Source organism: Melitaea cinxia, chromosome 8 (assembly GCF_905220565.1).
Source record: "Melitaea cinxia chromosome 8, ilMelCinx1.1, whole genome shotgun sequence".
Classification (NCBI taxonomy): domain Eukaryota; kingdom Metazoa; phylum Arthropoda; class Insecta; order Lepidoptera; family Nymphalidae; genus Melitaea; species Melitaea cinxia.
The window spans coordinates 8,938,274-8,959,465 of record NC_059401.1 but is presented as its reverse complement, the minus strand read 5'-3'; the positions used below and the strand labels follow the sequence as shown (position 1 = coordinate 8,959,465).

General features: G+C 33.1%; 1 protein-coding gene across 1 annotated transcript; it reads right to left on the bottom strand.

The window, feature by feature from the left end:
* Positions 1-726: 726 nt before the first annotated feature.
* LOC123655863 (lipase member I-like) lies at positions 727-8,893 on the bottom strand. The gene is made up of 8 exons (XM_045591611.1): positions 8,872-8,893; positions 8,738-8,786; positions 8,361-8,470; positions 7,006-7,163; positions 4,847-4,995; positions 3,320-3,546; positions 2,496-2,658; positions 727-1,100 (listed from the first exon to the last, which is right to left on the bottom strand). Exons 1-8 carry the CDS (start codon positions 8,891-8,893, stop codon positions 1,031-1,033), a joined length of 948 nt encoding a protein of 315 aa, XP_045447567.1. The 3' UTR covers positions 727-1,030.
* Positions 8,894-21,192: the final 12,299 nt, after the last annotated feature.

The window sequence follows — 21,192 nt, the reverse complement described above, 5'->3', positions numbered from 1 at the left end:
ACGAAAACAGAAGTTAGGCACATGAACCTGAAGCTGCCAGCACTGTCGGTAGACTGGCAGCGATGTCGTGCTAAGTGGTCAAGATGACAAGACGTCGACGCATCGCACGATTGAAAAGCAATTTGTGAAATTGCTCGATTACTCCACTGTTCGCCCACATGATGTGCGACGATAGAATATGCTATAATAATTACGATTGAATAACGCTATCTACACAAAAGTACTTATTATACTACTCTACTACTATTCTAGTAATACTCTGATGGATAGAGAAAAGGTACATACACATACATATTACCCTAGCTGTTTTTATAACTAAATTTTTCACTACGAACATTTTAGTTCTATTTCATGCACTGTGCATTATTTAATACCTGTATGTACTATTATTGACACATACTCTATTCAAGAGGCAGTCAGGCAGACAGTGAATGGTAATTTTATTTATCGGCACTAGAGGTGAAGATAGAATGAATTGGTAACATCAAGGCACTCATTCACAAAAAAACTTGAAGGCTTTAATTTAGCTCGCTTTTAAATCGAACACGACCAACGATTCAAAGGCAGCGTCGGCTATTATTAAAAGCGTAAATTGTCAAACAGATGCTGTGAACGACTTCGCTTACGTCCTATCCATTTTAAAACGCATTGAAATTTTTATCGACAATGTCAGGGACAAGTACAAAGACGTTTTATAAATAAGATGAAGTAAATAATACGAGGATATCATTATTAGCAATCGTTTATTTTAATTATAAAGCAAATTTTGGTCCTTATTCTCTTATTATAATATTAATTTATAATATAAATAAATATTGTCATTGATTCTCTAAATGTATACTTCTGATATACAATAGAAACAACATATTAACAAAATGTGTAATGCGTAACTAACAAATTAACCACTAAATCTAAATGCATCCAAACATAACACTTCGAGGAATAAATAATGAATATTTTTTCTTTCAAATAAAAATAAACTTTTTCGGCAGGTCTTTAAACATTTACATGATAAATGTATAAATGCAAATCATAGTCCATCTATTCCAAGACCATACATTGATTCGGCTTTAGTCACAAGGTAGTAGTTTCCACGGCGGCTGAAATGAACATACTTATATTAATTTAAAAAATAAACACAATGGATAAATGACGACAATTATGAGTCCGACTAATTGAAAAAGCAACATGATTGTGCTACTATGCACAATTTAATAGATGTGATATAAAATCACCTGAAAGAGATGAACATACAATAGCTTTACATGGATATAATCTAATAATAATAGCTGTATATTATACAAACTCAAATGTAACAATTTAAATATACTTTAAAGATATCAAGGTAAGATATATGTGTAAAGGTTATACTTAGTAAAAATACCCTACGTTGTATCCGTGAAATTCCTTGATATTTTTAATCGACTCCAAAAAAAGAGGAATTCGACCGTATATATATTTATGTATGTTCGGGGAAAACTTCGTCGTTTATGAACCGATTTTGATAATTCTTTTTTGTTGCAAAGGATATTAAGGGTGGTACCATGATAAGGAAACCAGGATCTGATGATGGAATCCCAGAGAAATCGAGGGGGCCCCTCGAAAATCGTAGTGACAACTAGTGCGGTTGTTAATTTTTTTCGTCTATTTACGTTGTATTACTTGTAGTCAATTTTTTTCGTTTGCGAGCAAACACAATTATAAACTATTAATGACATAAAAATGTAATTTTGTTTAGAACAACTTTTCGATTTTTCTTGGAATGTTATATGCACATTGATACGATTTAAAAGTTTTTAACTGACTTCCAAAAAAGGAAGAGGTTCTCAATTCGACTGTATTTTTTTTTTTATGTATGTTACATCAGAACTTTTGACCGGGTAAACCGACTTCGACAAATTTTGTTTTAATCGAAAGGTGGTGTGTGCCAATTGGTACCATTTAAATTTATTTGAGATCTAACAACTACTTTTCGAGTTATATCTAATAATGCGTTTTTACTTGACGCTTTTTTCGTCGACCTACGTTGTATTATACCGCATAAATTGATACTAGATGTACCGATTTTGATAATTCTTTTTTTGTTGAAAAGGGGATATCCCTAGTTTGGTACTGTGATAAGAAAACTAGGATCTGATGATAGGATCCTCGAGAAATCGAGGGAAACTCTCGAAAATCCCTAATAACTTTTTACTGGGTGAACCGATTATGATAATTTTTAATTTAATCGAAAGCTGATGTTTATCATGTGGTCACATTTAAATTTTATTGAGATCTGATAACTACTTTTTGAGTAATCTTTGATAACGCGTAGTTACTTGACTATTTTTTCGTTGATCTACATTGTATTACTTGTCGATGTAATTGAAGTCGGTTTTTTTTTTCGTTTGCGAGCAAACACAATTATCATTATGCGTAGATTCTAATTTATTTTTATATATAATAGGGTATAGAGTTTTCAGTATATTAGTATCGAGCAACTTCTTCTTACGTACGATTTAGTATCACATTTGCCAAGTTGTAGAGTGACAGCATTCCTGTCAGCTACAGAATAATTCTTCCATGTCTTATAATTCCTCGCGTAGGATCCAATTAAAGTACCTGGATATTTAACAGAGTCCACTAATAACTGCCAGCTTCTATTGTGACTGCATAAATCTTAAAATAAATATAATAATTATTATTTATTTGAGTTTTTAACTGTTATATTAAATTCGAAAAACTGTAATAAAAGCGAATACGCGTAGTACAATGTACGTTATTACTAAAACTTCACAAAAAATATAACGTAATAATCTTATAATAATAGTACTACTACTATTAATACTTACTACTACTATTAGTACTTTACGTAAACATGAAAAATATCAAAGTAAAATGTGCTTTTGTTCGGTAATCACACACAAATTAAATCACATTAAAACATTTAAAAACATTAGATAACATATTAATTTAATGTTTTAACAAACTTGAAAAAAGGGGGAGGACTCATAACTTTTGATTAGGTGTATCGATTTTGATAATCCATTTTTTAATCAAAAGCATATCCTTTTTTAAGTTTGACCGAGAACTGACAAGTACTTATAGAGTTATCTCTTGTAATGCGTATTTACTTGACTATTTTTTCGTTTATCTACGTTGTATTACTTCTCGATGTAAGTAAAACCGTTTTTTTATTTTCGTTTGGGAGCCGACACAAATATTATTAGACTTACATAATTTAATTTTAAGTGAACATAATATTATGTGCAAAGGTCTAAGTAATATCTAAAATCTTTTTGTGACCCAATAATAATCCAATTGTAATCTCATCACGTACCATCACTAGAAAATACCGGCACTGGATTGCTGGGACATCCAGGTTGTTTGACAGGACCTACCATTCTGTAGTTAGGCCAAAAGTCTACCGTACCACAGGGCGCTCTCATTCCGTACTTATTGGGATCGGTGTGGATAACATCGACGAAAGCAGCTGACCGTGGATTGAGTTTTTGTGAAACATGTCTCCTCTCAAAGCCTGCAAAAGCAGGATCTAAGCCTGTTATCCTAAAAAATGTATGATCTGGTTGACTTATTGTGGGTTGGTGGATAGGTGTTGATAAAGTACAACTTTATTAACCCATATCCACCAACTTATTATATTATATTTTGTTGTAGCAACAGTAATTACAACATCATAATTAGTTGCACAAAATAATTTTTTCTCGTACATTATTAATTACTTTACAACAAATATTCATTTAAAAGAGAGAACGAACAAAATTACTTCTAATTATTGCATTATGAATCCTAAACACATTGTTGCCTTGTGTTACACTATAACGTGAGTAAATGATTTCAAAAACATTCCAAGTTAAAATACAATTTGATTGATGTAATGTTTAAATTTAAGTTTATACTGGATCTTTATGCCCTAAACTATTTTCATTTAATTTTAATATATTTTCGTTGCAAGATAAACAACAGTAAATATAATGTATATGTGTAATGTAATGTATATGTGTTCCCCGCTATATGACACTCTCTCTCATGACCATTGGTTGACTGGAAGAGATCTCTTCTAGGGATAAGTCCACCTTTGCCATCAACTTTATGTATAATTTTTCTGTACATTATTTTTAGTGCAATAATAGTAGTTTATGCAACTGTCATATAATGAAGGGTATTAAAACACGAGTGTGAGTTTATGAAACGAGCGCAGCGAGTTTCATAATAGTAACGAGTGTTTTAATACCCGTGTTATATGCAGTTGCATACACTACTTTATCTTCACTAATGCAATTAATCAAACAACAAGAGTAAAAGCTGACAATAGTTTATTTATAATAATTGTTCAAATTTTAGATGGTACAATTTTGAAAGTTAATGTTAATTATTGATCCAGCAGCTGTAGCGGTCGCGGGGCAAGCAGTAGAGCTCGTAGACGGTGTCGGAATAAGTTATTATATTCTTTTTCATATAATTTTCTAGATTTTTCTGGCAAAAGATTGTGAGTTAATTTTGTTGCCAATTCTAGAATATCCGGAGGCGTACAAATATCATCGTCGCTATCCATTTTTAACTTTTAATTTATTAAATTAAATTCACGCGTACGTGTATTGTCACAGTGATTTTGCCGCCATTAAAATCTAGCCAATGAGAGCGCAGCTGCGCGCATGCGCGCGATGTTATAATGAGATTTTACGATATCGATGTGGATATTATACCATCATGTGAAATTGCTTAAATTGAGTGTTTTGTTGTCTGCGCTATAACAGTAGTAATTATAAGTCAAGTATTGGAAACATAAGTAGAATGTTACAACATTAGTGTAGATAAAGTATATAATATAATTTATAAACGATACCAAGGTAGTTCTATTCCTCTTAAGAACAGATTATATCCCGTGATGCCCCAAATGTGTGCGCCCAATGAGTGGCCGATGAGATGAGTTTTATTCAGATTTAGTCCAGCGTCAGCTAAGGTGATAAAAGTACTGACGAGGTGGATACCCAGCTGTAACATGAAGAGAAATAATTATATCCACAAACGACATTTCCATTGGGTTTTAAAGTGATACTAAAACTACAAAAATTATATTAGCAAACAAAAAAGTTACGAAGAGACAATAGTGTATTAGAGTGATAAAGCAAAGCACGTACTTGTAAAAAAAAAACGTGTATAAATCTTATTATTACTAATTTATGCTACTGATGTGTTAACTGAACCAAAGTTATTTAATAGCAAAAACTTAAAACAGTAAATTACTTATTTAATAAATTAATATTCTTTATCAATTTTTTTTATTTTTAAATCTAACAAACTCGACCTGCAGAAACCTGAAAAGCAACCTGACTGAAGTAGCCTAATCGTACCAAAACATTTTTTGGTCAAAATATTTACGTATTTCATAGTATGTTACTTGCACAATTAGACAATTATATGTACAGTAAAATCGGTCTTACCATTTAACTTACAGAATATGTAAAAGTAAATTGATCGTAAAATATCGATATGTTGAGTAAAAAATTATTGGAAAGATTTCTATTAAGGAAAATTCACTAAAAATACATAAAAATTGGGGTTGTATTTTTCTTTAGTCTCAATGTAAATATAACTGTAATGTTTAGTTTGAAAGCTCTGTCGTTCATTGTTTCTATAACAATAAGGAATTCGAAATGTAATAAAAAGATACAGTTTAAACCACTGAAGATGGCAACATACTATAAAATAAACATCTGTGTAAAGGAAAGAGTTTGAACGTACTTATCTTGGGATCCACAGTTTCTACTTGCTCATTTTTTCGAAAAATGTTAAGTCGAACAATAAACAAAACTACACAACGACTAAAACATTATTAGAGCTGAATTTGATTTACTGCAATGGAATTTGCTAAAATTCTGTCCTCATATATATAAAATTGAAGTGTCTGTCTGTAATTTCAAAGTACCAGTGTTTTATCAAGTGCATTTAGTTATTTACACGATACTAAAACACAAAAAACGCTTTTAAAATTTTTGTCTGTCTGTATTTCTGTTTATTCGGGCTAATTTTTAAAAGAGCTAAACCGATTCTAATTGGTTTTTCACTTGAAGATAGAAGAGATTGTAGAGCATAGGCTATAGGCTACTTTTTATCCCAGAATTCATGCGAAATTGAGATTTACGCGGGAAAAACCCGTGCTTACCGCACTCGAGTACTTACCGCCCAGATAGATATTAAATAACCAAACCTTTTATATTCAATACGACAATTTTTGCGAGAAAATATATTATTGAAATATATTAATGAAAAAGGCTGATAAGTTTGTTTGCTTGTTTAAACGCGCTAATGAATGGTCCGAATTGGAAAATACTTTTCGTGTTCGATAGTCCATTTACCGAGGAAGGTTATAGACGACCTCAAAATAACGCGGATGAAATTGCGGGCACAGCCAGTAGAGATATAAATTATGAAATGAGTTTGATCTTCCTTGGGGTCCACATATTTCATTCTGAAGCTTATTTTTTCAGAAAAATTTCATCGTCACACTAAGCAGAGCAATAAACGTAAACGTTTAACTGAGGTAGGGCACAGCAGGAATTTCCTGCTCAAAATATGGAGTAGCCCGACTGAGGTAGTACCTCGACCTTACAGAAGATCACAGCAAAATAATACTGTTTTCAAGCAGTATTGTGTTCCTGTTGGTGAGTAAGGTGACCAGAGCTCCTGGGGGGGGGGGATTGGGGATTGGGTCGGTAACGCGCTTGCGATGCTTCTGGTGTTGCTATAAGCTACGGTAATCACTTACCATCAGGTGAGCCGTACGCTTGTTTGCGGACCTAGTGACATAAAAAAAAAAAAAAAAAAAACGACGGAGGAACTACACAGCCAGTATACCATAAAATGATTAGTGACAAGGTCGCCGTTACCGCAATGGGTTTAACGAAACGGATGAAACCGTCCTCATTAACATATAAATTATGAAACGCAGTCCAAGAAAGCGGTTTTGGATGCGCAACTAATTCAGTGTAAAATATTGTTTACCTGTCTGGCATTGGGGGCCGCCCAGTTAACATACGAACTGGCAAGGCTTGCCGTCTGGCCTGAAGCTAAACGTTCCCAGTTAAGTAGAGCCACGTTACTTTCTTCTTGGTCTAAATAAGCTTTTATGACAGCCGTCACCGCAGGTCCAGTCGGAACACCTAGAGTACAATTTTTTCCTGTTTATATAATTTTACAGTTTTTTAACCAACTTCAAAAAAAAGAGGGGATCCTTGATTCGACCATATATTTTTTTTATGTGCGCTACCTCATAACTTTTACTAGGTGTATCCATATTGATGATTTTTTTTTTCGAAAACTGGTGCTTGTCGGTGGTACCATTTAAATTTGACTTATATTTGAGGAGTGTTTTAAAATTATCCCTAATAGTGTGTATTTTACTATAATTTTCAGTTTGTTTTTTGTTTAAGAACATAGACAATTGTATAGTATTAATTATTGTTTGTAAAAATAAAAAACATGTTAAAAGATTTTACAGCAAATGCGCTCGAAAATAATGGGAAGGTCGTTTAATTTGCTCTTTTTAGTCGTAATTGTCATTCCAGTCATTTTAGACACAAACTTATAACAATATATTATGTCCGTCTATGTTCCCACGTATGTGTACCTATGATATGAAATTGTACACCTCCAGCACCAAAATATCCACTAACTCAGCCATAAGGCTGCCTAGAAAAGTTTGCTTTGTAACCGACTTCAAAAAAAAAATAAGAATTTCTCAATTAGACTTTATTTATTATCTCTATGACATTATAACATTTTACTACGTGTACCGGTTTTGACGATTCTTTTTTATTAATCGAAACATGGTGTTTGTCATGTGGTTCCATTTAAATTTTCATCGAGATCTGATGACTACTTTTTGAATTATTCTTAACAATGCGTATTTAATTGACTGCTGTACCGACTACCTACGCCATAGTTGATATAATAATGCTATACGCCATAGTAAATATATAATACACACTAGTTAATATAATAATTGAAGCTTGTTTGCGAGCAAACACAAATATTATCCCTACTAATATTATAAATGTGAATGTAAGTTTGTTTGTTACGCTTTCACGCGAAAACTCCTTAACCGATTATCATGAAACTAAGTACACTTATTCTTGAAAGTATTAGAAGTAATATAGGATAGTTTTTATTTAATAAAAAATTAATGTGAGTGTAGCCGCGGGTAAAAGCTAGTTAGTAATATAATTCAGGCCACAGTTTTGATTCTAATGATTATATATAAATATTATATATTTACTATATTATATATTTCTTATTAATAAATTATTATAGCGTTGTAATTATTCGATGTACTTGTGCAGATGTAACAACGTAGGTACCTGTGAATCCGTGAGCGAATATAACCGTATCGCGCTCTGGTCTATACCATGACGTCTGGAATATTTTATCAGCTTCGTCTATTGAAAGCTCAGTAAAATTGTTGAAAGAGCTGAAAAAATTTAAATAATAAAATCAACATTATGTTGTTATCCGTTCTCTTGACTCTGATTAAATAATAATATACATTCACGGACATGATTTATACCAGAATTATCTGTATAATATTTCGTAGATAAATATATATTGTTTAATAATGTAATATAATGTAATATAGTAACTTTGGGAAAAATCTATATTTTATTCAAAGCCAAAAATAAAATAGGCGTAACTATGAACATCCATATTAATATCAATACTTTGAAAAAAATTATCTTACTCGAAATAAAACCTTAGTTTGGCATCACGCTCGTTAGCGCCGCAACAAACTGTAACAAAATATGTATAAAAATTCACTGCGTTTGAAATATAATTACGTGGAATTATAATGAAAGAAACATATAAATTTAATACCTACACATAATTTTGTATCCATTGTAAATAATAATTTTTTTTTTCATTGAAGCTAGGTAAAATAATTTTGAAAATCTCATAATATTTTTTGAGTTTACTTTAGGGCCGTGATATGAAAACGTATGGAGAGGAAAATCGCATGAAACATTTTTCGCTGACGCTCAGTGATGCTGACGCTCAGTAACGCTGAAGCCCAGTGACGCTAAAATTCAGTAACGCTGAAGTGACACTGATAGTGACGTTTTTGGCTGTTTATGTAACGTTTATCAATGGTCAATTTAAGTTTTTTATTTAAGAGTTTAATTATATTAATTAATTATAATTTGATGACCGTTCATGTCAATGAAAAAAGAACAAGACCTATTTTCCCTCCGGCGTGGGGTAAGACAGGGGGATGTAATATCACCGAAACTGTTTACTACTGCGCTGGAGGATGTTTTTAAGACCTTTGATTGGGGGGAACGAGGCATCAACGTCAACGGTGAATTCATCTCTCACCTTCGTTTCGCCGACGATATATTCATCTTTGCGGAGACGCTGGATGAGTTAGGCCAAATGCTGGCCGGCCTAAACGAGTCCTCCCGACGTGTCGGTCTCTGTATGAACTTGGATAAGACGAAAGTTATGTTTAACAACCAAGTCATACCGATACCGGTATCGGTCGATGGTACCCTTCTCGAAGTTGTTCAGGATTATATTTACCTAGGCCATGCTATCCAACTGGGCCGCAACAACTTCGAGAAGGAGGCCGATAGGAGGATTCGGTTGGGCTGGGCGGCGTTTGGCAGACTCCGTCGAGTCTTCACTTCGAAGATTCCGCAATGCTTGAAGACAAAAGTTTTCGAGCAATGCGTCCTGCCTCTGTTAACATACGGAGCCGAGACGTGGACACTGACGAAGGAACTGGTCCACAAGTTTAAAGTCGCTCAACGTGCAATGGAACGGGCTATGCTTGGGGTCTCTCTCAAAGACAGGATTAGAAATGAGACTATCCGCGAGAGAACGAAAGTAACCGACATAGCCCACAGAATTAGCAAGTTGAAGTGGCAGTGGGCTGGTCATCTGTGTCGCAGGGCCGATGGCCGTTGGAGTAGACGGGTCCTATAGTGGAGACCGCGTCTTGGCAAACGCAGTGTGGGACGTCCTCCGGCCCGTTGGACCGACGATCTACGTAAGATTGCCGGTGTAGGCTGGATGAGGATTGCGGAGGACCGGGATGTGTGGCGCGAACTTAGGGAGGCCTATGTCCAGCAGTGGACTGCGATAGGCTGAAGTGATGATGATGATGAATTTGATTCATTTAATTTCACTTTAATTTTAATCTTCTCGGTAATCGTTATTAAGCAGTAAACTGCAGTTGCTAGTCGCAGCTCATACACACTGTTTTTTATAATCTCTAATAGTGTAAGCCATTTGCCACCCGGCACATGTCGGAAAAAGTTGCCCAGATATTTCGAAATACAATGTACCGTTGACAAAGAATATAGTAATAAATCTTTAGGGTTAGGACCAACACACAAATTTTGAAGCAGCTTGGAAAAAGATTTAAATAATAAACCAACTAGTAGTTCAACAATAAGGCAGTTTAATTCAAATAATCTCCCTTACCCTCAATAAAAAAAAAAACATAAGCCTACCTAGCTAACCCCAAAAACCATCACTTCAGAAATTACCGTCTAAACAATTACTAAGGTTGCTCAGTCGTAGAGAGAAGGTTCTTTAACATTTTTTCTAACATTTAAAAATATATGATGAGTTTAATGAGCTTAACGAGTATACCACCAGAAATCAATTAACCTTGCAAAATAAGTATAGATAAAACTAAATAGTGATAAAGTCTGTACCTCTTCTTCATTAATTCATTACCAATTACTTCAATTGTCAATTTGCTCTGGACATCCACCGGGTGTTAAGATTTCAACAGGAAGTTTCGAGGAGCAGGATCTCCAGCCCAAAGGGCCAATACTTTAGTACGGACAAGTGTTTCATTGCTCTGGTAATCCACGGTAGACTCAGCTTCCAAAATATTGAAGAGATCCCCTCTGGTGTTATTTAAATTCCAAATTCAAATATCCAGGCCTCGGTGATTGAAGTTTAACGAAAATGACAGAATGAAATCGAAACATAATTTTAAGTTTGAGTTTTGGTTTGTAACTCATTTTAGTTCCATTTTAATTTCAGGTTATAATTTTCATATTTAAATTTTCTTTTCCTACATCATGGTAACTCAAGTGTATTTTCTTTTCAATGAACTTTAAACTGAATAAGTCAATTTAAGCTTATACTATTTCGTTTAAAAAAATATATTAAAGCTAATTACGCTGTAAAGACATGGAAGTTTTTTGTTTAAGTCGTTTAGCTCTTTGTAAAATTAAATAAATTTTTACAGTTATAGTTGTTAAATTAATTAACAGGAACAATATTTTTAAAGTTACAAATATATAAATAAGGAAAACTAAACAATTTGTAACTACTATATCGATAAGATATATAAAGCGCATTTTTTATAACTTACGCATTCAGAACCTATAATCAAAAACGTGTGTTTCAGTATTTGTACTGCTAATTTACCAACTATTCGCATTTTTTTTTAAATTGTAGTTATTGTTTGCTCACCAAACACCAAAAAATCCACATTCATTTTTTTTAATAAAAAGTCTGTCCTCAATGGATAAAAAATATAATATTCTAGGTAAAAACTTACGATTCAGTAGAGCTATGCTATTATCAAGACCTAGTTTACTCAAGATTATAGTAACGACAATTCAAGGTTATTTTTATTGGAATAATGTTCAAAAATTCAAAAATTGACCATTATCGTGTGATATTCTTAAGATACGAGAATTTTGAGTTCATTAACATGAACGTAAAGCACGCCAATTAAAAATATAAGTGAAAATAAAATACACGTTTTTTTTTTAATTTACAAGATTTTCAAACATTTTTGAATATAATATCACAAGTTGACCGCTCCAGCGGGATTCGAACCCGCGTCTCCGACTGACCGTGTCGGCGTTCTAGCCAATTAAGCTATGGAACGATGTACCCGCTAGAGCGAAATTTTTGATATGATGATTTTTATTTTTCGGTTTAAGCGAACCTATCATTTTTGATATGATATTCAAAAATGTTTAGAATTCCTAATGTGTGGGTAACACAAAAATAAAATCGTACATATTACAAGATTTTCGTCGAGAGTGAAAAGATCTTTCATCGAAAGGTTACAATGGTCTACGTAACTCTTTTTGGTTATGTCTAAAAATTATAAAAAGGGATACGTACAGTCGCAAAATCTTGGTTAAGTGGGTGTAATTTATGGTTCACACGATCAGTTTAAGATTCTGAAAAAGTTATACGAACTAAGAAATGAACTTTTTTATTTATAATAAAGTAAGCTACTATATCAATAAAAACTCCTATAATTTATTATGGTATGTAAACTTATCCTTAATAAGTAAATACCCGTTCAAGACACTTAAAATTTTATTTATTGTTTTTGAATGTTTTAATTTAATTACACTATATGTACTAGGTTATGTCTTAACTTTTTAAAATGTACAGTTATTATAGACTTGTCGTGAAACATTCAATCGCACATACAAACGGCGCGCGATGTGATATGTATAGTTTAAATTTTAGAGTTTGACAATTCAAATCATAGGCGTACCCACAGATTAAGTTTGGGTTTTGATAAGACAATTTCAGGTTAATTTTAGTCAAAAACTCCTCAACTTATATTCTGGAAGTAGTTTAGATAGTAAACGTAAATGAAAAGTTACTGTAAAAATCATTTTAAACTTTTCACTTATCGCGATTTTACATTTATTTGTTTTGCCCCACCCTTAAAAAATTCTGGGTGTGCTCGTGATTCAAATATTTTAAAGAAAAGGTAACAAGAGTACATATTTATAATACTTAACGCATCGAACCAAAAAAAATTGGCACGAATTAGACACCTAATTGACTACGGAAATCTTAAGAACATTATGAATATGCATTTAACACCTTTTAAAACTAATATTGTGATATGTTATAGCTGTATCTGTATTATGTGCATCAACTTGTATATACCACGTTAAAACAGTAGATATTATAAATGCATAAATTTTACTCATAAACCCAAAGTAGACCAACTCCCAATGCATAAAAAGCTTAAAATTTATTATCTTTTGTAATCAAGAATTTTTACTCCTGAGTGCACTCGTGACCTCGTGTGCTTGCAATAGTCCCAAAATATCAGGATCTCAAAATGACCAATAACACACAATGTTAGTGGTGACCATGAAAGCTTAAAGCATATATTTTGCTAAAATCGTTAATTTCAAATTCGTTTTTAAAGTTAAACTTCAACAATTTTATTTACTTTTCTGTAAAAACCCAAGAGTTTATTTATATGAAAATTGCAGACGGTTAGAGTAGTGATTGCGTTTTGTTACCTCAATTCGAAGACTCTCCCAATCTCACAGCGCCGCGTAAATTAATAGTAATAAAATTCATAATTAAGTGTTGCACATAATTTATTCACTAAACCTCTTTATTTAATTTTAGTTTTGATTCAATTCCGATGGCAAAGTTATAAAAATCAGCTTTCGATCTTAAAACATACCTTGACCTTTAGAAACATAATGACTATTTTCTTTAATCCTCAAATTTACGAGAAAGTCGTGGAATTATTTATTTAAAAAAGAAATTGATTTCTAAAATTAACCAAATTTTACAAGTGATGTCACCCCAAAACAAGTTTATGTAAAAGTAGTGGGATAAGTCTTAAAAAAGATTTCGATTCGTTCAAGAATGCTACTGGGTAAGTCGTAAAATCGATATCTACTTAATTTGATGATCCTACATTTTATCACTCTATTTAAAATTTAAAACAGATTGATATGCTTTTGTAGATATAAATATATTTTATTGATTTACTCACCAATGACGAGAAAAAAATATAACACAAACACACATGTGTTCATTTTGAGTTTATAGTAACAAATCATTATTTTATTTGGCTTCTTATGTTTATATAGGGGCTGGTATCTGCATGTCCTCATGTTCACCATTTTAGTCACCTTGACATCATGTTGCTGATTAACGTTTATTATTTTCAGGTAATTGTGGAAAACGTTGACCGAATTAAGCATTTTTAAAGTTTTGTCTTAATTATTGCAAATGTTGTGCTGTTGGAGACGTCAATTTACAATAAATCAACATTTTCATTACTATCTCTTAAATTTACAAAAAAAAAAGAATAAAAAATACCTCTTAATTTTTTACAGAAGATTTTAATCGAGTAACAAAATATCTTTGTAATTATATATGTTTTCTTAACAATATAATAAGACAAACCACCTTAATATGATAGCATGCCATAGAGACGAAATGAAAACCTGATAGAAATACATCTTACTAGTACTAACTCGAATAGTAAATCAAGAGTCCTATTCAGCAAGCGTCGCTGAGCTCTAACTCAATTCATTCCAATAACACTAAACAAAGAATCACATCGTCTCTTAAAAATTTACCTCAAGGTTAACAGCAAAAAAATATTCCTTTCTTTATCGTGAAGAAATCTGACCGTGTTGAGAGAAATTCTGTGTCTGTCTACCTACATTGAAGCAATGTGTTGAATATTAAAGTTTTCATTCCTTAAATAACAGAGGGCTTTCTCCATTAGTGGAACATAGATAGGTTATACTTTCTTTTCGTGTTTATTAAATAATTGTATTCAAATACATTTCTCAAAATGCAATAAAACTAGTCCCTTAATAAATATACCTTTCAAGATTATCCTTTCTAATTAATTCATTATTAGTAAACATAACAAATATGAAGTAAGTTGCGTTACAAAACGGTTTGTATTTTTTGTACTTTATAACTTACGAGTACGTAGTATAATTACTAATTACATAAATATGTACTTACATAAATAGTATCCTACTACAATATTATAAAAGCGATAGTTTCTGTCATTCCTGATTAATGTTTGTAACTCTTTCAGGCTAACAGTAATGGCCTGATTGTAATGAAACTTGGTACGTAGATAACTGGAAATCCAGAATGACACATAGGCTACTTTTGATCTCGACGTTCCCACGGGATTTTACGCGGGTGACAAGATGAGGTGCAGCTACTCATAAACAAATACATCATAGTCCATTTTATCTGTTATGCCTCCGAAAACAGACACAACACGTGATTGTGTCAAACGCTCAGACCATAACGAACCATATCTCACTCACTATTTTACGTCATGATACTACTATATGACTATATATGACTAATCAGTCGAACCCGTAACCGTAAAAACTACAGACCATCAGGTGCTGTGTCTATTACACCATACTATCATAATATAATGGTATAAAATGTTTATGCAAACAACTTTAATGATATTTTTATCGAGCCTGGAAATCGATAAGCAATATATATACTCGTATCTCCACAAAAAATATATACAACACAGCCGAATTAATAAATGCCCTTGAATAGATTGCACGTGTTACATACAATATTTTTTTCATAATTTATGCAATTATTTTGGCAATGAAGAATATTACATAAGTTTTTACAATTATTAACATTTAAAGATTCTAAGGCTATAAAAATGAAACGATGTAATCTAACGGTCTTATCAAAGATAATATCATCGTCGACATTAAAAATTAAAAGTGCAAGTGTTTTGAAATTATCAAAGCTAACACCTCGTATTTGTACTGACGATATAGATTTCACAAAATTCACTATGAAATTAAAGTGAATGAATAGACAAACGACCGATTATTATCATAACCGACATAAACGTTCTTTTTAAATGACTGCCAAGATGGATTATGATTATTATTCGCGCGTATCTTGTATAAATCTATTTACTCGTAATATTCTTTATCTATAATCTATAATCTATAATCTATAATCTATATAAAAGCGAAAGGTCACTCACTCATCACGAAATCTCCGAAACTATAATAGCTACAAACTTGAAATTTGGCAGGTAGGCTCCTTATAAGACGTAGGCATTCGCTAAGAACGGATTTTACGAAACTCGATCCCTAAGAGGGTAAAACGGGGGTTGAAAGTTTGTATGAAAGTCCTATGTTTTAGAAGTAAGAGAGTTGAAATTTAAAATGTATGCTCTATAGATGGTGAAAAGGTGTTCAAATAATGTATCTTTAGAAAACAATTCCCTTTGGGGGTTAAAACGGGGGATGGTAGGTTGACTCACTCATCACGAAATCGCCGAAACTATAACACCTAAAATCTTGGAATTTGGCAGATAGGCTACTTATAAGGTCGTAGACATTCGTTAAGAACGAATTTTACGAAATTCGACCCCTAAAGGGATAAAACGGGGGTTCGAAGTTTGTATGAAAGTCCTACGTTTTTGAAGGAAGAAACTTGAAATTTAAAATGTATGCTCTATAGATAGTGAGAAGATGTTTAAATGATGTATCTTTAGAAATCAACTCCCTTATGGTGTTAAAACGGGGGATGGTAGGTTGACTCACTCATCACGAAATCTCCGAAACTATAACACCCGCAAACTTGAAATTTGGCAAGTAGGTTTCTGATAGGGCGTAAATATTTGTTAAGAACGGATTTTACGAAACTCGACCCCCAAGGGAATAAAACAGGGGTTGGAAGTTTGTATGAAAGTCCTATGTTTTAGAAGTAAGAGAGTTGAAATTTAAAATGTATGCTCTATAGATGGTGAAAAGGTGTTCAAATAATGTATCTTTAGAAAACAATTCCCTTTGGGGGTTAAAACGGGGGATGGTAGGTTGACTTACTCATCACGAAATCGCCGAAACTATAACACCTAAAATCTTGGAATTTGGCAAATAGGCTCCTTATAGGTCGTAGACATTCGTTAATAACGGTTTTTACGAAATTCGACCCCTAAGGGGATAAAACGGGGGTTGGAAGTTTGTATGAAAGTCCTATGTTTTTGAAGGAAGAGACTTGAAATTTAAAATGTATGCTCTATAGATAGTGAGAAAATGTTTAAATAATGTATCTTTAAAAATCAACTCCCTTTTGGGGTTAAAACGGGGGATGGTAGGTTTACTCACTCATCACGAAATCTCCGAAACTATAACACCTACAAACTTGAAATTTTGCAGATAGGTTCCTTATTAGGCGTAAACATTCGCTAAGAATGGATTTTATGAAACTCGACCCTTAAAGGGAATAAAACGGGTTTGGAAGTTTGTATGAAAGTCCTATGTTATTAAGGTAAGAGACTTGAAAGTTAAAATGTATGCTCTATAGATGATGAGGAAGTGTCCAAATAATACATCGTAATCTATATATATAACGCCGCGTTGGCGCAGCGGTTACAGCCATGGATTGTACCTGTTGTGCGCTGGCGGTTGCGGGTTCGATCCCCGCACATGACAAACATTTGTATTGGCCATACAGGTGTTTGCCGTGGTCTGGGTGTTTGTGCAGTCCTTGTGGGTCTCCCCACCGTGCCTCGGAGAGCACGTTAAGCCGTCGGTCCCGGTTGTTATCATGTACATCTGATAGCGATCGTTACTCATAGTAGGGAATATATCCGCCAACCCGCATTGGAGCAGCGTGGTGGATTAAGCTCTGAACCTTCTCCTACATGGGGAAAGAGGCCTATGCCCAGTAGTGGGATATTACAGGCTGAAGCGTAATCTATATATATAAACAAGAAAGGTTACTGACTCACTCATCACCAGAACTCAAAAACCGCCGGATGGTCCATCCATCCAAGATTGACAAAGATGAAATTTGGCAAGGAGGTAGATTATAGTTAGTAGCCGTCCGCTAAGAACGGATTTTGCGATATTCCACCAATAAGGGGGTTTAATTGGGGTTGAAAGTTTGTATAAAACATACACAGCAGCTATAAGTTCACCTGATAAGTTATTTATACTGTAGCCTGAAAATAAAATTAAAAATGTGGTATATGAAAAGGTTTATAAAAATAACTATTAAATAAAAAAATAATTTGCGTTAAGCATCTTAATAGTAATGCATATCTTCATAACCACGCGGACATAGTCGCGGGCAACAGTTAGTGTATTATAAAACAAAGTCCCCAAAAGCGTCTGTGTTCGATTCCCTCAAAATCTACTAAAAGGAATTTTCATGCGGTTTCACCAATGGAGAGAGGGCTTCCAGAAGAAGGTTTACGGAACGGCTAAGCCGATTTTGATGCAAGTTTCACTGGAAGTTTGCCGGGAAAACTTTGTGACAAACTGATTTAAATGCGGGCGAAGCCGCGGGCACAGCTAGTTACCTCATATAATTCGAACCGCTTAGCAGATTTATTAATTAAGATATTGTTAGATTCGTCTTGATAACTCTAGACGAAGAGGTTCTTAAACAGATGACGTTAAAAACCCCAACATGACCACTGTGAGACGCTATAGTTTAAAGTAATTTCTTTTTTTTTAGATACTGCAATATCGGTATCAAACTAAAAGGGTCATCGTGAGGATTTTAAAATGATATATCATGATCATATCAAAAAAACACATTTAGTTTTTTTTTCAGTGTCATATGGTGTTTGTATAAGATCATGAGACAGCGATAAAATTAATTTCGATTAGTTCTAAACAGTCATGTACCTCAAGTTCACTTCAATGTTAATTTAACTAAAATTAAGGGAAATTTCCTGCTCAAAATATGGAGCAGCCCGACTGGGGTAGTACCTCAACCTTACAGAAGATCACAGATGTTTTCAACCAGTGCTGTGTTCCTGTTGTGAGTAAGGTGACCAGAGCTCCTGGGGGTATTGAGGATGGGGTCGGCAACGCGCTTGCGATGCTTTTAGTGTTGCAGACTTCTAAAAGCTACGGTAATCGCTTACTATCATGGTAGCCGTACGCTTGTTTGCCGATCTAGTTATGTAAAAAAAAAAATAATAACAGAATTATTACGATATATGTTGCTTTAATTTTTGTAGCAACGTTACTCTAAAAATGATAGATAATTCTATTTTATTTTAAAAGTCACCTTAAAATTAATTTATGTAAAAATGAATGATAAAATAATATAATAAACATATATTTCAATCAAAGGTTACATTTAATAGTGTGTAAGAAAACTGTACTGTAAATACTGTAATAAAGCTATTTTTGCTTTTAGTTTTTTTTTTTCAATAATTATAATAAGCGCCATATATACCTAGACTGCTTTGAATGATAAATTTTTTAAAACAGTGAATTTAAAATTAATGTGAAATATAATCTTCTAAAACATAAATACAAATTCCTATCACTGACGACATCGAAGCTTACTTTTCAGCTCCACCTTTATCTACACCACACGGCAATCGAAAGAAGAAAATACCTAATAAAGTCGTATTTACCAGTAAAAAAGTTAGTTAAGATAATGAAATCCTTTCCTTTTATACTTAAGTAATTCTTGTCCATAAATTTTGTTCTACTTAAGTAAAATCATCATAAATGCTTTATTATATAACTCAGTATATATTGTAACTCAGTAGGTATTTTATGATACATTGTTTCATTTTACACGAAAATTGAAATATACTTTCACTCCTTTTGTTCATGTATTTCCGTAATTTTTATTTTAATTAAACTTTAAAAATAGAAGGAAGTTCTCAATTCTAGTGTATTTTTATGTGCGTAGGACGTTTGACTGGGTATCGATTTTGATGATTACATTTGATTGAGATCTGACAAGTACTTTTTGAATTATCCCTAATAACACGTATATTATTTAACTAGTCCTTTTTCTACCATTACCTAGTTCGTATTAAATACTAGTAATTGAAGTCGGTTTTTTTTGTTAGCGAGTAAACACAATTATTATATTAGGTAAATAAAAATTAATAGATGATGTTGAAAAAAGTTTATTAGATTTGGATGCTAATTAAACAGACTTCTTTTTGATAGCATTATTTGCCTCTAAATATCTACATTTTCTTCTAAATTAATAAGTCAGCCGCAAATAAGTGTCAAATGAGTGTCTGAATGATATTATCTTAACCACCAGTTATCTTCTATGTAAGCCACTCTAAATACAACACAACATAGTGGTTATTTTTTAGCATCTAAATTTGTAACATGCATTCATGCAATAAACTTCTAAAATATTAATATATGACATCAAATAAGATATTCTAATAAGTTCTAATTTTTAACTCAGTACGTTTAAAAAGTAACTCATCCCACATTAATTGATCGTTCGAAAATTGAGCTAAAATTGCCCCCAAATTGTAAATTATGGTCACTAATATTAGCCTAAACTATTGAGGGAAAACAAAATAAAACACTTTATTTTTTAAAAATCAATTTGTGTATAGAAAATATATCGTTCCGTGACGTCTCCGGCACTTCGGAAGGTACAGCCCCTTCGCCCTTGCATAACTGAAAGCAGACACTCAAGCTCGCCCGGGTGTCTACGTTTTGTTACAGCAGGCGGGGGCTACCCTCCGCGCCTCCGGTTTCTAAAGAACACTCTAGGTGTAGGGCAAACAAGACTACATGAAGTCGGGGTAAGCTGATTCCGTTGTATAACCATTTTGAGGCATAAGTCAATGTCCGTTAGATTCCTCCCAAATAAAAAAAATGACCATTGCCTTCGTTGCACGCACGTGCCTACGTTTGTTTTTTAATGCGAGAGCGAAGAGCTTCGTAGCATAGCGCTGGAGATGTCACGGAACGAAATTATGCCGATAAACGGTCTAATTTTGAACTTAGGGATTTTCTATGGGATTTCTTTTATTATTTATAAAAATGGTGCAATATCAAGTATTGCGAGTGGTATGGAGAGTATGGCGGAAACTATTTAATTACAGATGAAACAATTACAATACGAGCGATGAACGATAATAAACAATTACACGTAACTAACTCGTCGTCGGTACATGAATCGAATGGCGCTCTCCGATTGGTGCAAATGGCCGGTCGCTGTCTTCTCGCGGGCTCACGCCAAATCTCGCATTGGCTATTATCACGATAAAAGAATATATATATATATTAATACGTGAACCAGAAACTTTGTACCCCTTTTTACGAAAATTGCGCGGACGGAGGAGTATGAAATTACGTACACTTATAGTTTATATAGAGAAGGTGTGCAGATTACTATTTTTTTTTAATTATGCATAAAAATATATTAAAACAATAAAAAAAACTTTACACACACTACCATGTATTTGACACGCACACACACGCATATTTATACTCTTTTCTAGATTGTCAAAGTCTGTAGTCAAATTTAAATTTTTTAAAAAATGTTCTTTATTTTCATAATTTATTGATGTTCTTCAATTTAAATTTTTAATCATGGTCGAATTTCGACCTCTGGGCGACGACTGGTGATATA

Bases quoted from the DNA above. Each gene is read 5' to 3' on its own strand.
- LOC123655863 (XM_045591611.1), bottom strand. From the start codon at position 8,893: ATGGATACAAAATTATGTGTAG. The intron at 3,547-4,846 runs GTATCGTTTATA...TACATTTTTTAG, and splicing joins AGAGGAATAGAACTACCTTG to GATAACAGGCTTAGATCCTG. The intron at 2,659-3,319 runs GTACGTGATGAG...ATTTATTTTAAG, and splicing joins GCCGGTATTTTCTAGTGATG to ATTTATGCAGTCACAATAGA.